Source organism: Mauremys reevesii, linkage group 15 (assembly GCF_016161935.1).
Source record: "Mauremys reevesii isolate NIE-2019 linkage group 15, ASM1616193v1, whole genome shotgun sequence".
Taxonomy (NCBI): domain Eukaryota; kingdom Metazoa; phylum Chordata; order Testudines; family Geoemydidae; genus Mauremys; species Mauremys reevesii.
The window spans coordinates 35,070,896-35,091,779 of record NC_052637.1 but is presented as its reverse complement, the minus strand read 5'-3'; the positions used below and the strand labels follow the sequence as shown (position 1 = coordinate 35,091,779).

Sequence of the window (20,884 nt, the reverse complement as noted above, 5' to 3'; positions counted from 1 at the left end):
CCAAGGTATATAGGGTAACACCCCTTCCTCCAGGCACTGCCTCAACATACATATGGGACACTTCCCCCAAGGTATATAGGGGAACACCCTCCTCCTTCCAGGCACTTGCTCCAGCGTACATATGGGACATTCCCTGCCCATGTGTGGAGGGACTACTTCCCTCAGCATATATAGGGGGGGCACTTACGTATATAGGGGATATTATCTGTTCCCCCATCCAATGTATTGTGGGGCATTCCCTTCCTGCCCCCTCCCAGTTTGTATATAGGGTCACACCCTCCCAACCCCATGTATAACTCTTGTGGGACCTTAGAGACTAACAAATTTATTTGAGCCTCTGAAACATGTATAACACTGCCACCCCACATATACAGGAGCAATCTCCCTCATGGGCCATTTGTATGGTAACTGTCTCTCTCCACATGTATAGCGGGGACACTGTAGCATTTCTTTGTCTGTTAAACAGTTACCACATTCTGTCTGTGGTGCAATTTCTAGAGGAATAAGTGCAAATAGTGTCAATGCAGTGCTATGGTTTAGAAATCAAAGGGGTATAAGTAGAGCCCTACCAAATTCACAGTTCATTTTGGTCAATTTCACAGTCACAAGATTTTAAAAATTGTAAATTTCATGATTTTAGCTATTTAAATCTGAAATTTCACAGTGTTGTAATTACAAGGATTCTGACCCTAAAAGGAGTTGGGGGGGGGGGTTGCAAAGTTATTGTAGGGGGGGTTGCAGTACTGCTCTCCTTATTTCTGCACTGGTGCTCGCTGTGGCGCTGCCTTCAGAGCTGGGCAACTGGAGAGCAGTCGCTGCTGTCCGGGAGCCCAGCTCTGAAGGCAGAGCCGCCACCAGCAGCAGCACAGAAGTAAGAGTGGCATAGTATGGTATTTCCACACTACTTCTGTGCTGCTGGTGGTGGGGCACTGCCTTCTCCTCTGAATTTAGCCCCAGTTTGTAAAATGCTTTGGGGTCTCTCGGGATGAAAAGCAATATAAATACAATGGACATGTTGCTATGGCAGCCTCACACAGACAGCCACAGCAGCCACGGGAGCAAAATTGGGCAGTGCATGTGGAATAGTCTCCATAGGCTGTACTGCTATATTAAATATTGTTCTGCTCACACAGCTCCTCCTAGAGTCCCCTGCTTGGACACAGTATCCCTTGGTTAAGAAAGATTCAAGCAACCCTGAGCTACTAACGGTGGACAAAGAATCAGTCTCACAACACCATTATCATTACCATCCCATGGATGGGTCACTAAATGCAAGCTTAGAAAATATTAGTTCTCTCTAGTTTCCCTGCCTGATTGCGGGCTTCTTTGACAAAGAGTCCAGTGATGTCAGATATCCCTCCTAGTTCTAGCTAATTGGTCCATAATCAGGCAGTGAGTCAAGGATGAAGGTTAACACGCAGCAAAAATAAATGCCTCTAAATGACCTTGATGGATTACATGATCTCTTCTCTTAAAAAGCCATGGCAGTATAAATGGTTAATATGGGGACTGCTTAATGTTGCCTGCTACTATACAGTAAAACCCAGATCCATGAAGATAGTTAGACTTCTAACATCCATGGAAATCAATGGACGTTTGGAGGCTAAATACCTTTGTAGATCTGGGCCTAAGCGTTCTTCATTATATTGTCTGGATAACACTGAAGTGGCTGTTGTATGACTCTACAGCTGCCACCGCTCCAGCACCCTCACGGAAACGAGATGTTTGTCTCACAAGGTTATTCCAGCAAGCAAAACTTTTCAATAAACTTGCAGTTTATATCTGTGGCCATGTGGGGTGGTGATTATAAATAAACATGGGTGCAAGCACTTCTGAAAGGAGCTGATATGCTCTACTGGGTTAAGTTCTGTTCACTTTTATCAAATGATTTATTATTTGTATTGCACTAGTGCCTAGGAGACCCAGTCATGGATCAGGCCCTACTGTGGTAGGCGCTGTTCAGAGAGGAGTTTATTTTCTTAATGTTACAACAAGAAACAAATCCATCTGCAAAGAACTAACTAATTAAAAACAGTGGGTCACTATTACGTGGGTTGTGGATGGGGTTTCAATAGTGCCTAACTGATTTAGGAGCACAGATCCCATTGACTTGGGACTTATGCTCCTAAATCACTAAGATGTGCTTGAAAATCCCACCTGATATTCACAATGTAAGTTACCTGATTACCCTAGAGACAGTTGGTCTACACAGGATTGAGGCATGTTGATGGGACAGTTTGGGAAGGGACCATACTTCACGGCTGTCTGTGCTGTACCTACAATAGTCTATGACTAAATTGAGTGTGCTGGGTTTAAATTTTAAAGAGTAACTAGTGATTGGGGACATGTTTTTTTGGGAGGGTGTCAATTTTTGGATGCCCAAATTGAGACACCTTAAAAGGGCCTGATTTTCAGAAAGTGCTGAGCACCCAGCCGCTGTAATTCAGCTCCAGTAGGGAATCCAAAACCTGAGGCATCCCAAGTGACTAGTCACTACTGAAAATCTTGGCAAAGTTCTTATTCCCCCGTTCTGGCACCTTTCATGAGCAACACATTCACAAAATCAATTGAATAGGAAAGGGAGTGGGATTAAAATTTGTATATATTGCAAATCTACATCATACTCAGAAACAGTAACTATACTGTTCCCTTATGTAGCAATTTAATCATTTACAATAATAAGCAAATGTTTGTAAAGATAAAAGAAAATGGAGTTTATTGTGCTGTGAAAAGTGATGCCGCTTCTGGATCTATAAGCAGGTTGATTGATAGACAGTGCCATCCACTGAAACGCATGAGATTCCCATGTACAAGACTTTTGGGCGTGGTTGGAACTTTGGAGGTGTTTTTTCAGGACGTTTATAGAAAATAGTTTTGTGGACTCTTTTATGACTTCTTGCAAATTACCAGAAAGACCAAAGTCCTGCAGAAAAGTCAGTAGTGCAGCCTTCCCCACACGGACTACATCCTGCTCCCAAGGTACCACTTCTAAGAGCGAATCACCACGGCCCATTCAGTCACTGCCTTCTCTGCTGGGATTGTCATCAAGAGAAGCCAGTAGTGGCAGATGTGATGCAGATGCCTATCCACTAAGTATTGGATTGAGACCATGTCCATTTCACATAGACAGAGAGGTCACCTACATTTAAGCACCTGAGCGTGAATTTCACTTCTTTGCAGAAAGCCAGCAGAAAGCTTTTGTACCATTTAAGCCCTCAAAATAGGTTTTAAGTGGAATTTAAGTGATGCATAATACTACACAGGAGTGAATATCATCCTAAATCCATATTTAAGTATCTAACTTCAGTGGGGTTCCACATACAGATAGCGATCCTTCTGCACAGAGCTCAGTGCAGAATCAGGACCTGACCTGCACTCTAGCTCAAACTGACTAGCTGCTGCCTCTTAGTACTAATATTTCTGTTTCTACTGGAGGCTTTCATTTTCGGAACTGCATGTGTGGGGGTTTTTCTCTTTCACTGTGGGCACTAATCTGTGACGTGCTTTTTCAAAGACTCAAAAGAAAATAATGTTCACTTCCTGTGTGTTCCTTTAATGGGTAAATAAACAGGAGCCTATGAGGAGCAAGCCACTTGATGGAGAGGAGGGTCACTCACTTTAAAAGTTAGGGCAAGGAAAGAAAGGATTAAAAGTATTCTCTCTTGTCCAAAGTAATATAGCCAAAAGATAAACAAGTCTATTTAGATCTTGATTTGGTTTGACAAATGCTTCTCTTTCTCGCTCCACAACCTAGAACCATCAAAGACTTTGAAATGGATGGAGAAAGATTTCTAAACATTTCCTTTAGCATGTGGTAGGGTTCTGAACAAACACATGTAAAGCCCTGTGTTCTGCTAAAACAATTCTTTCTGTTCTAAAAGCCTTTCCTTGTCTTGAGCATTTGACTGTTTACATAGACAACACATATTAAGTACAGGAAAAGTCTCCTTTTGAACTATGGAAAGTGTGCCTGTTCATTCTGACGGATCCTGTCCGGGGTTGTGTTCACCAGTGGAACTACAGGAGAAAGCCATAATGGGTACCAATGGGTGGAAGTTAAAGCCAGACATCTTCAAATTAGAAATAAGGCACATATTTTTAACAGCGTGGATTGACTAACCATTAGGATGAACTACCAGGGAAGTGCTGGATTCTACAAATCAAGACTAGATACCTTTAGACAAATACAAGTTATTGAGATCAACACAGGAGTAACTGGATGAAATTCTGTAGCCTGTGTTATACAAGAGGTCAGACTAAAAGATATGATCGTCCCTTCTGGCCTTAAATCTATGAATCTATGTATCAATAGCCTTTGCTGCTATCACACACCACCAAAATGCTGTTACTTAGCACACAGGATTTCTACAGCAGACCTTCTGTCAGCCTCTAGGAACATAGGAACAGCCAGAGTTTATTCATTTAATCTTTGACAGTGGCCAGATGCTTCAGAGAAAAATGTAAAGCCTCTATTATGGACAATTTTGTAATATAATGTCTGTCAGGGAAATTTCTTCCTTAATCCAGGTAATTAGTGATTGGATTATGTCCTGAAGAAGCGTGAGTATAACATCCCTCACACATTTTTATCATTTAGGGACCAATCTATTATGGACAATTTTGTAACATAATGTCTGTCAGGGAAGTTTCTTCCTTAATCCAGGTAATTAGTGATTGGATTATGTCCTGAAGAAGCGTGAGTTCTCACACATTTTTATCATTTAGGGACCAATCTTATTATTCATATTGGATAGGGTAGCAGTCTGGGAGCTAAAATACGTGAGTCCTATTCCCAGATCTGTCACTGACCTGCTGTGTGACCTTGAGCAACTCACTTCATCTCCTTGTGCTTCTGTTCCCTTCCCACATTTTGTCTGTCTTGTAAACTTTTCAGGCAGGGCACAGTCTCTTACTATGTGGCTTGGTTGGTTGGTTGGTTGGTTGGTTTGTTTACAGCAATGGCATGGTGAGGCCCTAATCTCACCTGAAACCTCTAGGCTGTACTGTAGTACAGTAAAATAATTTACACCAGCATAGAAAATGCACTGAAATCATGTAATCTGCATGTTTGTCATAATACTTGTGCTCAATTAACGCCACCAACTGGAGAGCTGCAATGGAAGTGAAAGAGTCAGAATGTTCTGCAACCTACTTCTACAAGGTTTTGGATTTAGCTTCTGGTAGCTCACATGCAGCCCTTGCTAACTAAAGGCAAATGTACACACAAGGAATGCAGCTCTTCCAATGTGAATTTATGTAATTATAAAAGGCATAAGAATAATCACGTGCAGTTCCAGATGAAGGGCCCTGTGCTTCCCAGCGCATCAAGAGGAGCAAGTGGAAGTCAAAAAAGGCAGAAATGAACACCCCAGTCCTACAAAGCACTTGTGTACATTGAAGTCAATGGAATACCTCATCTAAGGGAGATGAAGAAAAGCCCTTAACATATTGCTATCATCCCAGGGTGAATCCTTTTATAATTAGCAGCTCATCAATTTCATTGCTGGTGTGATGACATATAAAATAGGTGGTTCATGGAGACATTAATGAACAAGGCCAGATTCTCAACTGGTGCAAACTGATGTGGCAGCTTTAACTTCAGTGGAGCTGTGCTGATTGGTCCCATGTGAGGATCCAGCCCATAATATTAATTGACTTTATGAATCACTACTTTTCCATCCCACAGCACTCACATTCAACAGCAGCATAAGGACAACTTAAAACATATTTAAATACATTAAAATCAAAGATCAGTCTCCAAAAGTTCCAGAAAGCAAAATCAACTGCGGCAGAGGAGGGTGGAGACCCACAAAAGGAAAAAAGCAGCGGAGGGTGGGGAAAAGGGAAGAATTGAGGTGATTGAATATGGAGCCCATAATGGTCATACTTTGCTAGATAAATGAATCACTTCCTGCTTTGCTGTGGCCCAGAGCCTGGCAGGCAGTTAATATGCAGTCAGAATCTCAAAGGCAGCCACAAAGCATTGCAAGTGCATCATTTAATAAGTGGAGAAACAGCGTTGCTCAATTTAGGGGTACCTCCCTCTGCTTTTTCAAAAGCCCATGAGAGTTTACACTGGGAGGACTTCAAACACTTGTGCATGATGTTTCCTCGCCTGTTGTTCCAGCAACAGCAGGCTGCACCTCCCCAAAGCAGCTGTGTAAGCGCAAAGGTAGGCCAGACAGGGGCTTGTCATTTCCCAGCCATTCCATTTCTAATCCCCTAGTTTCCTCCTAGCCACTCCAGAGACAGCCTAGGCTGAAGTCAGACTGGAATAGTGTGGAGAGGAGTTGTCCATGAAGAATTCAGTCTGCTGTCCGTGTAGCTCCGCAGTACCCCTAGCTACCAGAATGGGAGCCTAACTCCTTCCTCCAGTGACCTGTTCACAGCTGTGACTAGGTTTTTCTGATTCAGCTGGTCTCCCCTTGTCTAATAATTATAATATAGGAATGGCTGCACCCGGCATTTACATAATGCCTTCCATCCAAAGATCAGTGAGGTTGGTAAGTATCTGTGATGGGTTGGATCACAGAAACCCCCTTGGGGCTGCCAGCTGATGTGCCAAGACTACTTCTGCCCCTGCTTTCCCTGCCTTCCCAGCTTGGGACTTCAGTGCCCTGCCTGGTGTGAGCCAGACCCCCTAGCCTGCTGCAAACCCAGACCCAGGTCTGAACCACGCCCCCTAACAGCTGTGGGCTTAACTGACAGCAATTTACAGAAGTGTTCCTGTCTTTAACACTCAGATGTCCAACTCCCAATGGGGTCCAAACCCCCAATAAATCCATTTTAGCCTGTATAAAGCTTATACAGGGTAAACTCATACATTGTTCACCCTCTATAACACTGATAGAGAGATATGCACGGCTGTTTGCCCCTCCTCCCCCCAGGTATTAATACATACTCTGGGGTAATTAAGAAGTAAAAAGTGATTTTATTAAATACAGAAAGTAGGATCTAAGTGGTTCCAAGTAGTAACAGACAGAACAAAGTGAATTACCAAGTAAAATAAAATAGAACACGCAAGTCTATGTCTAAAAAACTGAATACAGATAAAAACCTCATGCAGCTTCCTTTTACAGACTAGTCTCCTTATAGTCTGGGTCCAGCAATCACTCACACCCCCACAGTCATTGTTCTTTGTTCCAGTTTCTTTCAGGTATTCTTGGGGATGGAGAGGCTATCTCTTTAGCCAACTGAAGTCAAAATGCAGGGGTCTCCCACAGGCTTGAACTTACTTTCTCTTGTGGGGGGAGATTCTCTCCTATGCAAAGTCCAGTTCCAAGATGGAGTTTTGGAGTCACATGGGCAATCACATGTCCATGCATGACTGAGTTTCTTGCCCACCAAGCCATATTCCTGGGAAAACTCCGATTGGATTGGCATCTTTGAGTTCATTGTTGGCTTAAATAGTTCTTGATTGGGCATTTAATTTGCACATTCCTTTCTCAACAGAAATCAAGCAAGTATACAGCCAATATTCCTAACTTTATGTACAAAAATGATACATACATACAAATAGGATTAATAGATTCAGTAGATCATAACCTTTACAGAGATATGTCACATGGCATATGTAACATAAAAATATTCTAGTTATGTCATATATACATTCATAAGCATATTCCATAAAGCCTTACAGGGGGCACCATCACAGTATCTCACTGGTAGGGAAACTGAGGCACAGAAAGGTGAAGTAACTCACCCAAGGTTGTCCAGTGAATCTCTAGCAGAGTCAGGAATAGAAGCCAGGAGTTCTGGCACCAATTCCTTTATATTAGCCATAAACCCACCTTTCCTTTATATTTACCTACAGTGTTTCCTCCTTTTTATCTCTGTCCCAGTCTCTCCTGTCGCTTTTTATTCTCTGCCATTGTCTCTCTTTCTCTGCCTGTAACCTGGTCTTTCTTTCCCCTCCTTCACCGGTCCCCTCCCACTGCAGTCCTTTGCCAGCCCTGCAGTTCTCTCTCTGCTCTGTCTCCTTCCCCAAATCTCTGCATCCTGTTTCCCCACTCATCTTCATCTACCGTTGTTCCCTCCTCAGGTGTTAATTCTCTTTACCAGATATGCATATGGAACTCCCATCAGCCTCCCCTATGATGAGCAAAGGGGGTGATGAGAGTGTGTGGGGCAACCAGTGCCTACGGTCTCCTTCTCCCCCGTCTCTAACTCACTGCAATAGTAAGCTGGGAGAAGGGGATTGAGGAAGAGGAAGCAGCCTTGGTTGCCTGCTCAACCCAAGTAGCCCCTTGTCGGTGGGAGGAGAAGCTACAGGGGGAATCTTGTTCACACCAGACAGCCCCGCTAAAGAGGGACACCTCGGGTGAGATGAGTTTTCAGGATGAAATAGCTGAGATCTGGAGAAGAGGACAGGGATCCAGTGACTGTCCTGTCAGGCATTCTACCAGTGACAAAGTTAGGTAGAGCTACCATTGCTTTGTGCTATATTCATACAGGGGCTATTAAAGCATTGGCCTAAAATATTAGGGTGAAATACACCCCAGGTCTCATACACTGAGCTCCACTTACAGTAGATTCCATTCCGAGGGAGCTGGCCTGTCTTTTGGGGCGGATGAAAGGTGCTGCAAACATAAGCATCAGAAAGGAATGCTAGACAAAAGGTGAAAATAGCAGACTTCTTGTATAAAGTAGTGGCAATTCTCCAGAACACCTCTGGCCTGACTTTGAAGGAGACAGAACCCATGGTGGGATAACTTAAGGGACTGCATCTCCACCACCAGAAAGAAGTTAACACAACAGGAAGAGGGTGAAATCCTGGCCTCAGAAAAATTAGATTTGGCAAGATTTCCATTGACTTCACTGGGACCAGGATTTCACCCCAGAAAGGGGTCTCAAAAGTACATGAACATTCTCAGCAACAGAGGCTGCTTAAAAGCATCTGGTGCATTGCTGATCTATCAAGCATTGATTAAATAGTGCCTTTTAAATGTAAGCTGTGGGTAAACTTAACCACAAAAACCAAACAGACCCTTCCCCCAACATTTAAGGCAAATGTTCCTGCTTATATCTAAGGTAAACAAAGGAAACCACAATATTAAAAACAACTAAATTATTGATATTAACGGATAGATTGAAGCCTAGACATTCCTTTTAAATGTTTTTAAATAAGATTGAGAAACACCCTCAAACTTTGTTGCATTAAGAACATAGTTCTAAATCTGACGCAAGCCACATTCCTTCCAACGTTATTTTTCAGCCAGTTAGGAGCCCCTCTGGATTTCAAAGCGCACTTTGCTCCGGCAGAGCTTTTAAAAAACCACAAGACACTGATCCTGCCATGGACTCCACTTGAGCAGACCCCTCCCCCCTTGAAGTCTATAGGGCTCAGCAGTCCTGCCACTTGGAGCACATTGCAGGACCAGCGCCTTACACCACATTTCAATTAACGTTCATACAAGGGGGGGGGTGATTTGCTTGTGTCACCCTCTGGGTTTGTCAGATATCAGGCGCTGCTGTAAAATGCACCTGTTTCCCCAGGCTTGTGGTATCTAGGTTGATATACGGTGCCCATCGCCACGGGCTCTGAGTGCATTTCAGAGGACCTGAAAGGGGGATTCCGTGTTGGGGAGGGTGGATGAGGAGGGAGAATTGTTATTGTTATTTCTATTCCCCTAGCACCCAAGGGCCAGTCTGGGAGCTCCGCAGGGGCAGGTTTGCTCAGGCCTGGGGGGGCGGGGGGCTGGACGGCGGAGCCTGCGCCCCTCCTGCCCAGCGGAGAGAAGGACGCCAGAGGGGAAACCGAGCAAGCAGCTTTTCCAACTCCGGCCCGCCTGCTCCCAGCCGGCTCAGCCCTTCCCAGCCGCGACTTTCCCCCGGTCCCTTAACGGTCTTGCAGCCTGGCTCAGCACTTTGCTCACACTCCCTTGCGCTGCGATGTGCGTCCCCCCCCTGGCTGCTGTGTGCGCGGTGCAAGGGGCTGGCGGCCCCACTTCCACTCCGGCCGAGGCGAAGGTAAGCGGCGCGCCCCGGCTCCGGGCTCGGGCAGCCCGGGCACCCAGCGGCACTGACGTGTGCCCGAAGTTCAAGCCCGCTGGGCACCGCGCAGGGGCTTTTCGCCGCGGTCGGCTCGGGCGAGTGTCTGGAGGAGAGGGAGCCGCGCAGCATGTGCGCGTTGCTGGGAGGGATTTTCTGGGTCCGAAGGGAATCGCGAGGGATGCGGCTCTCCGCTGTGCTGGGTAGCGGTCACTGGCCTGCAGGCAGGTACAGGGGTGCGGAGGGGAGCGGAACAGACAGTCCGCCCGGCTGTAATTGACCAGCTCCACGTGGGCGAGGTGGGTTTGATCCCTTCTGCTGCGGTTAGCGGAGAACTCGGCTACCTGTTGTAACGTTCCGTGGGGTGGGTCAAACAAGGGATGGGGGGGGGGGGTGAACCAAAGAAGGGATTTCGGTCTCTAATAAATCCTGCCGTTGTAATTTCTAAAGAACCCTATTCAATGTCTGTTGGTTTAATCCTTGTTACCTTCAAGCAGACCTTTCCCCATAAAGGTACAGCGTGTAGTGCATGTAGTTCTTCTTCTTAACTTTAAGGTGTTGTATGAATTCCTGGTGCCAACACTCCTGTGCTTGGAGAGAGTTGCTTCTTTTCTCTAACAGTGGAGTGTATGACAGCAAGTGTAAACCTTTTTGTGCCTGGTCATGCCGCGTCTCTTATATTTGACTCTAGACATGACTGCTGTTAGTTTACAGTGCCTTAGGGGTGCATGGCATATTGTAAAGTCTCCCTCCTGACAATTTTTCAATGGCTAAATCGCATACAGTGCTGATTCTTCCCCCACCCTCCCAAGATTATGGCTGAGAAATGAAAAAGTACAATAAACTTTTTGTAATTCTTGCATGCAGGAATTTTGTGTAGCAACCAATATCAGCACCCCATCCACACTAGGATGCAGCCTGCATGTATATTACATGTACCTCTGCTACCTTTTTTTATCCTGATCCTACAGGCTTACTCCTTTGAGTAAGTGCAAAGTGCCTACAAAGAACTACCAAAGGTGCAGGACAACAATCAGACCCAGAACATCTATGCAAAAGTCTTAATCACCTTCCTCCACTATTGCATAAAAAGCAAAAAGGTGCAAAGGCTGTGGCAGCTGGCGCACACTATCTATTTGCACTTCTCCAGTGGTATTTGGCATGGAGCTGACCTCCTGAGAGAGCATCACATTGGAACCTTTCAGAGTTTGAACATGAGACTTGATTTAGAGATTTCGTCTCTCAACTTTTCTACTTTGATTGGGGGGGAGAAATAAGTTCGCTATGTGGATTCAGTTTTGTGGCAGGCACTGCTATTTCACTGCAGCATATTCAAGGGTAAATGCAGATCACTCACAAACCAGCATATCTATTTCTAAGCATGTCACAGACACAGTGGTTTGTTTAGCACAAACATCTTAGTTAGAGGTTTCTGAATAGATTTTCTTTATAAAATGAATACAGTGGATGGCAAAAACTTTTTTTAAAAATAACTACCTACTGTGAACTTGAAGGTAATTCAGCATATTCCCTTCTTGTTCCTGCAGCAGGACTATGCTATAACTCAGGGGTCGGCAACCTTTCAGAAGTGGTGTGCCAAATCTTCATTTATTCACTCTAAGTTAAGGTTTCGCGTGCCAGTAACACATTTTAACATTTTTAGATGGTCTCTTTCTCTAAGTCTATAATATATAACTAAACTATTGTTGTATGTAAAGTAAATAAGGATTTTAAAATGTTTAAGAAGCTTCATTTAAAATTAAATTAAAATGCAGAGCCCCCCGGACCGGTGGCCAGGACCCAGGCAGTGTGAGTGCCACTGAAAATCAGCTTGTGTGCCACCTTCGGCACCTATGCCATAGGTTGCCTACCCCTGCTATAACTAATTAAAGGTTTCGGGGTGGGCGGGGTGTGTCTAAAGTTCAGCTAGTAACTTTGTTAGGCATCAGGCACAACAACTTATTCAAGAGGATAAGAAAGGAGATCTTATTTATGTCAGTGATCAGCTAAATGTATTTTAGATACTGTATTCATGGGCATATTACCTTGAGGATCTGGAGAATAACAGAAGTTATTTGTGTAAATGCACACTGCATTTATGGGATATTTAAAAATAACTTCAGTTTTATTATTCCAAGTATTTATTGCCATCCTCAAAGGGGCCCCACTGCGGAGTTAAAATGATCCTAACAATTTACCACCTTCACACACTCACTCTCTCTCTCACTCACACACGTGCGCAATGGTGAATAAGCCTAGTAACATAAATCTTTGCCGTTTCGTGAGGTAACCCAGCTGCCTGGTGATCTCACAGCTGTTACTGCCGTTGATAAGTTTCCATCACTCTGTCTCTCTCAAAACTGTCCCCTTGAACTGCTCCAGGTTCTGAGCCCTTAGAAATCTTATTTAAAAAATTCAAAAAAGAAAATGACAGCCTGATATTAAATACAATGGAACAGTGTTTATCAGACTGGGACACAGGCTTCAGTTCGACTGGATAAAAAGGGATGTTTTCAGTGTAATAAAGCTCTATAATAGCAGGACACTATCAGTAGATCTTAAAGCGCTTTACAAAGGGGGTGGGGTCTGTATCATTATCCACAGTTTACATGAAGGGAAACGGAGGCACTGAGCGGTGAAGTGACATACCCAAGTCACCCAGCAGAAAAGCTGAGCCTAGAACCCACATCTCCTGAGGATGAGGGGTTAAGGGTTACATTGGGCAGTAGATTCCACTCCATCTCCCCTCAAGCTCTTTTGCCAGATGCTTTAATGGAGGAGGATGTCCTGGGTTGGGTTCCAATGCTCATCGATGAAGGTGGCACACTGTCAGAGGAAAAACGCCAGGTCAAAAGCAAGAGGCTGCTGCCGCCAAGGAAATAGGCACTAAAGAGCAGAGTGAGGGAGGTGGAAAGTCCCCCAGCCTGTCAGAAGCCAGTGCAGAGCAGACCCTTATTTCATTGCAGGAGCTTTGTTCTGAGGGGCTGATTTTACCCAAACTCTTTTCTTGTAGGAAACCTCCATGCTAGAGCCATATCACATCCACTCCAGCAACAACAAACACCTCAAAGCCCGGAGCTGCTCTTTTTGCTGCCTGACTTTGCCTCAAATTGACAGAGGAGGCTTTTTAAATCCAGCTCCCCTGCCCCCCATCCCAGCCACTTACCAAGTGATTTGCTGTGATGGATTTCAGATGGACATGGTAGGTGCACACAGCTGGATCTTGTTTCAGCTCTTTTAAGTAAATCTCATCTTACATTTATTACTGGATACTAAAGTAAAACATTCCTCTACCCCTGTTATAGCTTTACCTATAGAACAACAACTGTAACACCTTTTGCCCAAGTAAAAATAGCTGCTTGGGAAAAAAAACTGAATACAAAGAAACGTGTATTCACTAAAAGCAAACTAAATGGCATAATCCTGTTGGTATTGTAAGTGTGCCCTTCCTAGAAGTTCCTACTTTATAACCATGTTGCCCAGGTGATGGCAATCAGAATTGACTTCACTTGATCTTCATCAGTTTACACAGGCTGAGGATCTGGCCCTTGCTTTTCCAGGAGTGTGTATGTTTACTACATGTATTTGGAACAGTTTGTTTATTTCTGTTCCAGTAACTCAAGGTGGCTTAGCATATTTTTGTAAATGAATATTTGTGCACTTACACTCTAATGTAGAGACGGATCCTTCCCCTTTGAAGTCAAATGGGAGTTTTGCCAAAGAGTTGGATGGGGTCAGGCTGTAGGTGATTTTGGTACTTTTTTAGGAGGCTTTCATGGTTCATATTGTTCATTTTTGTTGTTTGACACAGAGATTGCTTACTGGGCAGGCAAGTTAGCTTCTTCCCATAATATTTTTAGGATGCATATATTTGTCCTAACTTTGTGAAGTTTGAGACTATTCACCAGGGTGCTACAATGCTTATTAGGAATCTACATAACAGACTGACGGAAGCAGAGGGACAGGGACGCTAGGTAGTCAGCAACAGGCATCTAAAGGAGAGGTACAGTGAATGTTTTTGGAAAATAAACAAGTTTATTATGGGCCTGATCGAAAAGCCTGTTGAAGTGAATGGGAACTTCCTTGCTGATGTCAGTGGGCTATGGATAAAGTCCAAATGTGCTAAATCAATATTGTGGGAGATGTGGTAAATAATGTATTTTTATAATGTCTGGGAAGTTTAAGACGAGAGAAATAGAGTTAAAATAACACAAAGGTTTTGACCCACTAGCAAAGCTAAAAAATAGCATTCTGAGTTGTGTTCTCCATTGCCCCGCCCCTCCTGTAGTGACTTACAAGGGTACATATTGAATATACACTGGCACCATTCTGACTCAGTAGTATTTCACATCTTTACACTGGTGTAAGTCACGGCTCACAGGGTAGAGCAACAGAGGATCAGACCCAGGACTTTTTGCTGGCAATTTTTAGTAACACTTAAATCAGTGGTTCTCAAACTTTTGTACTGGTGACCCCTTTCATATAGCAAGCCTCTGAGTGTGATGACCCCCCCCCTTAAATATATAAAAAGAGTTTTTAATTTATAACCCATTATAAATGCTGGAAGCAAAGCGGGGTTTCGGGTGGAGGTTGACAGCTCGCGACCCCCCATGTAATAACCTCGCAACCCCCTGAGCGGTCCTGACCCCCAGTTTGGGAACCTCTGACCTAAGAATTATAACAGCAAGATTCAAGGGAAAAGTGGGTGTTTCTCCATTCCTTCAGCTTGTCCTTCCAAGCAAATTGGATGTGCGCACCAAACTCCGATGGCCTCCTTTGACCGTCCCAGATGTTGTCTAGTCAGATGCACCTGAATGGCCAGAAAGACTGTGTGGAGGTCCGTGGATGTCAATGGGGATCAGCCCAAGCTGTGCTCACTACACGCACACCCTTCTGCCCTGCAAAGTTTTGCCACATGGGCTCAGGAAAGAAAACACATTGTAATCGAAACAGGCGAATCTGATTGTTAACCCACCAAAACTGGCAGGGGGCGCACAGGGACAGGTGTAGGGCCTGAAACTATATGTTCATTAAACAAAGAAGGGGCATGTGTACCCAGGGTACTTACAGTCTGCAAATGCCTGCGTATATGCCATGCAATTCATTATTAATTGGAGCACACTTTAACTCCAGATTTATCGCAGTCTCTGGAGTCCTCTAAGGCTACTTCTTTGCTTGAAGCTGGGGGTGTGATTGTGAGGTGGGGGTATGTGCTAGCTCCCATCGAGCTAGTGCACGTGAATAATATGTAGCTGCAGTAGCATGATCACCAGTGAGCGGCAGCCTCACGTACCTAGCCATGGGGTCCAAGCAGGTTTGTCACTGGGAGGCTGCTAGCCCGTGTCACTGCTGCCCATGCTACTGTGGCTACACTATTTTTGGCGCACTCACTCAATGAGAGCTAGCATGAGTGTGTCTATGGGAGCTGGGAATCACACCCCTTTGCTGCAAGTGTAGACGCAGCCGAAGTGTGTCCCATTAAGGATTGCTGTAGTGGTCAATTGGGCAGTTTAACAGCCTTAACAGCTTTAGGCTGGAGTTTTCAAAGAAGCCTACGGGAGTTTGAAATTCAGTGGGAACTGAAATCCCTTTGACAATCCCAGGCTCGATGTATTGAAACGGCAAGATTAGGGCCTAGAACGAGCCCACCCCGATACAGGCGCATTTGCAGGTTTTTAGAAACGTTCAATGCAAACCCCTTTCTCTAAATAATCCTTAACTTGAGAGACAGCTTATTGTTCAGTGCCAATAGAGGACAGACCCAGCCTCGGGGTGAGAAATGTGAGCTGTCAAATAGACAAAACAAGCAGAGATCTGGGGGCTGGGGTGTTGAGAGAGTCTGGATGAAAGAGGAGAGTTGGAATCATTTAAAATAAAGCAGCCGTTGGTATTTCCCAGCGCTTGGATTCCACGGTGCTGGGTACCCTGCACGTTACTGCATGGCCGTAGTGTCTAGGAACCCTGATCAAGAATGAGCTAAGAGCCTTGTTGTGCTAGGTCTCATGCAGATATAAATCAAGGGCAGTTCCTGCTCCAGAGAGCCCACAGCCCAGGATTTTCAACTGAGCCTGTAGGAGTTAGGTGCTCAAATCCCATTTGGGCACCTAATTCCCGTATTTTTCTTTTGAAAATCCCAGATGCGTTTAAATATTTATAAGGCTCTGAGCATGTACCACTTTACTCATGCACTGAATGTTACTCACACAAGCAGTTCTACTTGTTGTCTGTGGCAGAGCCTAAAAGAAAGAAGTAACTTCATTTTTTTTTTAAATGAACCAAACAGTAAAATATTTGATCTATCGAATGAGAAGTTTATTCTCTGAATTAGTCATTCATTTCATGGACAGCTTCAAACTCATCTTCCAACCCAAGGCTGGAAATTGAAATCGATATTAGAACCGTCAAAATAGGTTTGATCAAAACTGTGCATTTATACTGTAGATATATTTAGGTTGAGATTTTCAGTGGCGCCTGGGCATTTGGATGTCCAATTCCCATTAAAAATTGATAGATGGTATCACTGTTTACTGACTTCCTGTCTGCATCTAGGCCCTGATTCTGCAAAGTCTTACTTAGCTCAATGGGGCTACTCAGTTATTACTCAGTGTGAGTAAAGGGGGCAGAATCTGGCTTTTTTTTATGCTTGTCATGATTTGCTTTCAAAGAAGCTGTAATAAAATGATTCCGAGAGGCAATACCCACGGAATCTCTCAGGAGGAATGCAAGTTAAGTACAGTTATGGAAGTTGCAACACTGTTATGAAGCTAAATAAATACGTAGTATTGCTTATTTGACACATTCCCTACTGACAGGTGATATCCAGTGATCTAGAGTCAGTGATGTGCTATTTATGAATTGAGAAGAAAGACTCAAGAAAAGTACAAAGGATGTGGAATCTAATAACTTCAACAATTAATAGAGATCAGACTCCTTATTGTAAAAAGCTTCCTGGTTTTATTTATATGTATAAATAAAATAATAGAAGGAAGAGCTGATAATTGTTATAAAAATAAAAAAACAGTCTCCCAGGATCAAGCTGTTATATTACTGTTTGCTAGTTTATATTTTTATTTTAAACTGCCTAGATGCTTCATGTACTTTGGGTGAAAATGCATCAGACCCTCCCCCTTCTTTTAAAGCCCCAAGCCTTCAAGACTTACTAATGTGCCTAACTTTAAGTAGGTGACTAGCCTCATTGAACTCAGTGGGACTATTCAGAAGCTTAGGGCCAGCGCTGGTGTGTGGCCACACTCAGCTACCAGCGCTGGTGTGTGTGCCGCGCTGCTTTTCAAAGAGGGGGGGGGGTGGGTGTGGTGTGACAGGGAGAGAGAGAGAGAGAGTGGATTTTGGAGCTAACACTGTTACCTTCCTGCTGAAAAAAAAACAACATGTTCCCCTCCCCCCTCCCTTACCTTTAAACTGCAACTGCAAGCAGCCAGCCGCCTCTCTCCCCTCTGCTCCCTGCCTGCCTCATTATCTCATTTGATTGTTCACAGATTGATCACAGCAAACAGGAGCTGTGTTTGTAGATAAGCAGCTCGGGATCAAACGGAGCTGAGTTAACAACAAAAAAACAAAAGGAGGCTGCAAACAAAGAGAGTAATTTATAAAAAATTCTGGGAGTAAAAGCAAAGCATTCTGAGGCCAATAACAATACCTGTGTGGCCAGCACTGATGATGTGGCCACAATTCTTTATTCCCCAGCTGCAATCAGGTGCCAGCTGCTGAACCAGGCAGCCAGTTGGCGCTGCAGGGAGGTGGGCAGGTGTGAGGATGTACCTAGGTGTGAGGACTGAAAGCACCAGCGCTGCAACTCGCATTCCCCAGCCCCCTAGGCCCTGCAGCGCCTGCGCTGCAGCAACAGCAGCGCAGCGCTGGATGTGCCCGTGTGGACACTTACACTACTAAAGTTAAATGGGTGCTTGAGTCTTTCCAGGATTAGGGCCTAAGTGTAGATGCCGTAGTGATGAGCAATGCCTATATATTAAAAATGTGACGAGACTAGCCAAATTCTGCTCTCTCTCACAAGCAAACTCACTGTGCCAAATTCCGTAACATAAGTAGGTGCAATTGCACTGAAGTCTAAGAAGTTGCACCTATTTTGCACCAGCTCATTGACTTTAGGTTGTACAGATATAGCTGACAAGATTTGGCCCAAGACCCTTCAAGGGCAAGCGTTTGTCTAGCTCTGTGGCTCAGTTCCTTCAAAGACTTATGCATGTGCTTAGCTTCAGGCCTGGGAGTAGCCTCATTTCAAATTAACTCCAGTCCACTGCAATCAACAGGAAATACACTCATGCTGAAACTTAAGCCCAGACATAAATCTTTGCCAGATCAAAGATGCTATGTTTGTGCAGCCTCTAGCACAACTGGGCCCTGATCCGGACTGGGGCCTTTCTGTATACCATAAATGTGCGTAATAGTTAAAGACTTATCAGCTGAATGCTTGCATCTTCTTTCCACAGTGTAAGGCATATTCAGCAGAACCTGGTCTAGCCTAAGAATTTGCCTAGAAAGTCCAGAAGCACAAGATGACAGACGAGCCCATTAAAGAGATTCTGGGAGCTCCAAAGCATCCTGAACCTGTAACGATGGAGAAGAGCAATAACAACGACTGCGTGGTAACCACTGTCCCTTTGGTCAGTGAGTGCCAGCTGACTGCAGCAACTGGAGGAGCGGAGCTGTCCTGTTACCGTTGCACTATCCCCTTTGGCGTGGTCATTCTTATAGCTGGAGTGGTGGTCACCGCTGTGGCGTACAGCTTCAATTCCCATGGCTCAATCATCTCAGTGTTTGGACTGGTCCTCTTGTCATCTGGACTCCTCTTGCTGGCTTCTAGCGCCTTGTGCTGGAAAATCAGGCAACAGCACAAGAAAGCCAAAAGGCGGGAGAGTCAGACAGCGCTTGTGGCGAATCAGAGAAGCTTGTTTGGTTAGAGACTACCAGGAAAACCGCAAACAGAAGAGAGCTCCCTTGTAAGTCAATTTGACTATTTATTGATAAGTCAGACCGCAGGAAGTCTTTGACTGGATTGGAATGAAAATGGGTTGGATTGAGAGACTCTAGGAGCATCTTTGGAATTGTTAGTATCTGTCTTTTCACAGACTTACAGACAGTGATATTTCTTCCAAGACAGAGGGGGGAAAAAAGGTGGATTTTTTTTTTCTTCACAGAAAAAAAATGTGTCATGACTTATTCTTTTGACTGCAGTTAACACTCAGATACTATTGGAAAGGGAGCCCGGTGAACAATCAAGAAAATAACTTAACCTGATCTGATGTGCCAGAAACCTGCTTAAAAATAATACGCACTGTGAGGTCTGACCAAGGGAGGAGTTGTAGCATTTGAACAGATGACAAAAAAAAAAAAAAAACCCCAAAAACCTTGTGGCTAGATTGCCTTTGACTTAGGTTGTTCTAGGGAAAAACAAACAGGAAAAAAAAAACAACTGTGATTGCTCAATAAGCTGATGTGAGGATGGCAGGTCATTTTGGTTTGTTCCTATGAGTTATCAGTGGTACTTTTTAAAAAAACAGTAATATTAAACTTGTTTTTACTATTGAATAGAGGTAGGTAGCTATTTGTAATTATATTTGTCCAACATAAATAACGAGGTATGAGTATAGCTTAAAAAAGTGAGTTTTTTTGTAAATTAAAGTGGTCGGATTTAGCACTTTGATTTTGATAAAAAAAGATTAAAAATGTACATTTCATTTAAAATAATAAACATTCAGTGCTGCTAGATCTTTAGAAAGTCTAGCATTTTTCATTGTTATCGGGACAACTTGTCCTTTCAGCTTCGATTCCGGAGCTTTACGATCTTCTTTTCACAACATCCCTTTGTAGAGCAATAGTTGTGCTAATAATTTTGAACACAGAGTGCCCTGTCTCCTCTATACTTACAAAGCCTCTGCGTGATCTGAGGAGTTTTCCTTATTTACATCTTCAGTAAAGATGGAGCTACATCAAAATTATAAGGCTCAGTCCTACGAAGACTTATGTATGTCTGCAATAGTATTTGTACTATGACGTTGATGGGGTTACTCATGTACATAAATATATGCAGGATCAGTCTCATAATTACCACTCTGTTTTGATACATAGGGCCCAGTCCTGCAGATACTCAATACCAGGTGTAGTGCTCATCACCACAAGTAGATCCATTGGTGTCATTGGATCTGCTCACAGTAGCAAGCACGGCACCTGGGACAGTTTGCACGATGAGTGGTATTCTATGGTCACTCAGTGCTTAAGGTGCTTGCAAGAGCTCTGCTTTATTCAGTGTCTGGTCCCAACTGGGTGTCCATAACAGGAGCTTCACTCAATCCTGCCCAGACTCTGTCTGGGATGCTCAGTCCTTAAAGGCATAGTTCCTAATACTGTGCAGTGGGGCTCAGAATTAAAACAAAATACCCTTTTACATTATCTTGCATTTCTCCAGATGCGTGTGGATGTAGAGGGGGAAAAAAGAGGTTTCTATATTTTACAGTTGTATGGACAACATCTAGTAAAGTTAGGGTAGGTCCCTGATTTAGAAAAGCACCCCTATTCAGTACTGCATTTAAGCACACATTTAAATACTGTCCTGAATAGAGTTGGACTTATGCACAAGCTTAAATGCTTTCAAAAATGAGGAAAATCATAGATTATTAAGGTTGGAAGGGACCTCAAGAGATCATCTAGTCCAACCCCCTGCTCAAAGCAGGACCAATCCCTCAAGGATTGAACTCACAATCTTGGGTTTAGCAGGCCAATGCTCAAACCACTGAGCTATCCCTCCATCCTTCCCTCCCTCCCTCAGATTTGACTGGCTACACACAGTGAGCAGATTTGTGGACTAAGAAGTTGCCATTTTTACACAGTCCCTTTGGTCAGCCCTCTAACCTTAAATGTG

General features: G+C 44.0%; 1 protein-coding gene across 8 annotated transcripts; it reads left to right on the top strand.

Annotated features, from left to right (window-relative positions):
• Window positions 1–9,337: 9,337 nt before the first annotated feature.
• Window positions 9,338–19,363, top strand: TMEM100 (transmembrane protein 100). Of its 8 annotated transcripts, XM_039500230.1 has the most exons (4): window positions 9,338–9,969; window positions 13,004–13,192; window positions 13,919–13,993; window positions 18,456–19,363. In XM_039500230.1, exon 4 carries the CDS (start codon window positions 18,522–18,524, stop codon window positions 18,924–18,926), a length of 405 nt encoding a protein of 134 aa, XP_039356164.1. In that variant the 5' UTR covers window positions 9,338–9,969; window positions 13,004–13,192; window positions 13,919–13,993; window positions 18,456–18,521; the 3' UTR covers window positions 18,927–19,363. The 8 variants fall into 8 exon arrangements, with proteins under 8 accessions (XP_039356164.1, XP_039356159.1, XP_039356158.1 ...); XM_039500225.1 differs by lacking the exon at window positions 13,919–13,993 and having other exon boundaries at window positions 9,340–9,969; XM_039500228.1 differs by lacking the exons at window positions 9,338–9,969; window positions 13,919–13,993 and adding an exon at window positions 10,270–10,289.
• Window positions 19,364–20,884: the final 1,521 nt, after the last annotated feature.

Coding starts and splice junctions, on each gene's coding strand:
- TMEM100 (XM_039500230.1), top strand. CDS start 18,522: ATGACAGACGAGCCCATTAAAGAGATTCTGGGAGCTCCAAAGCATCCT.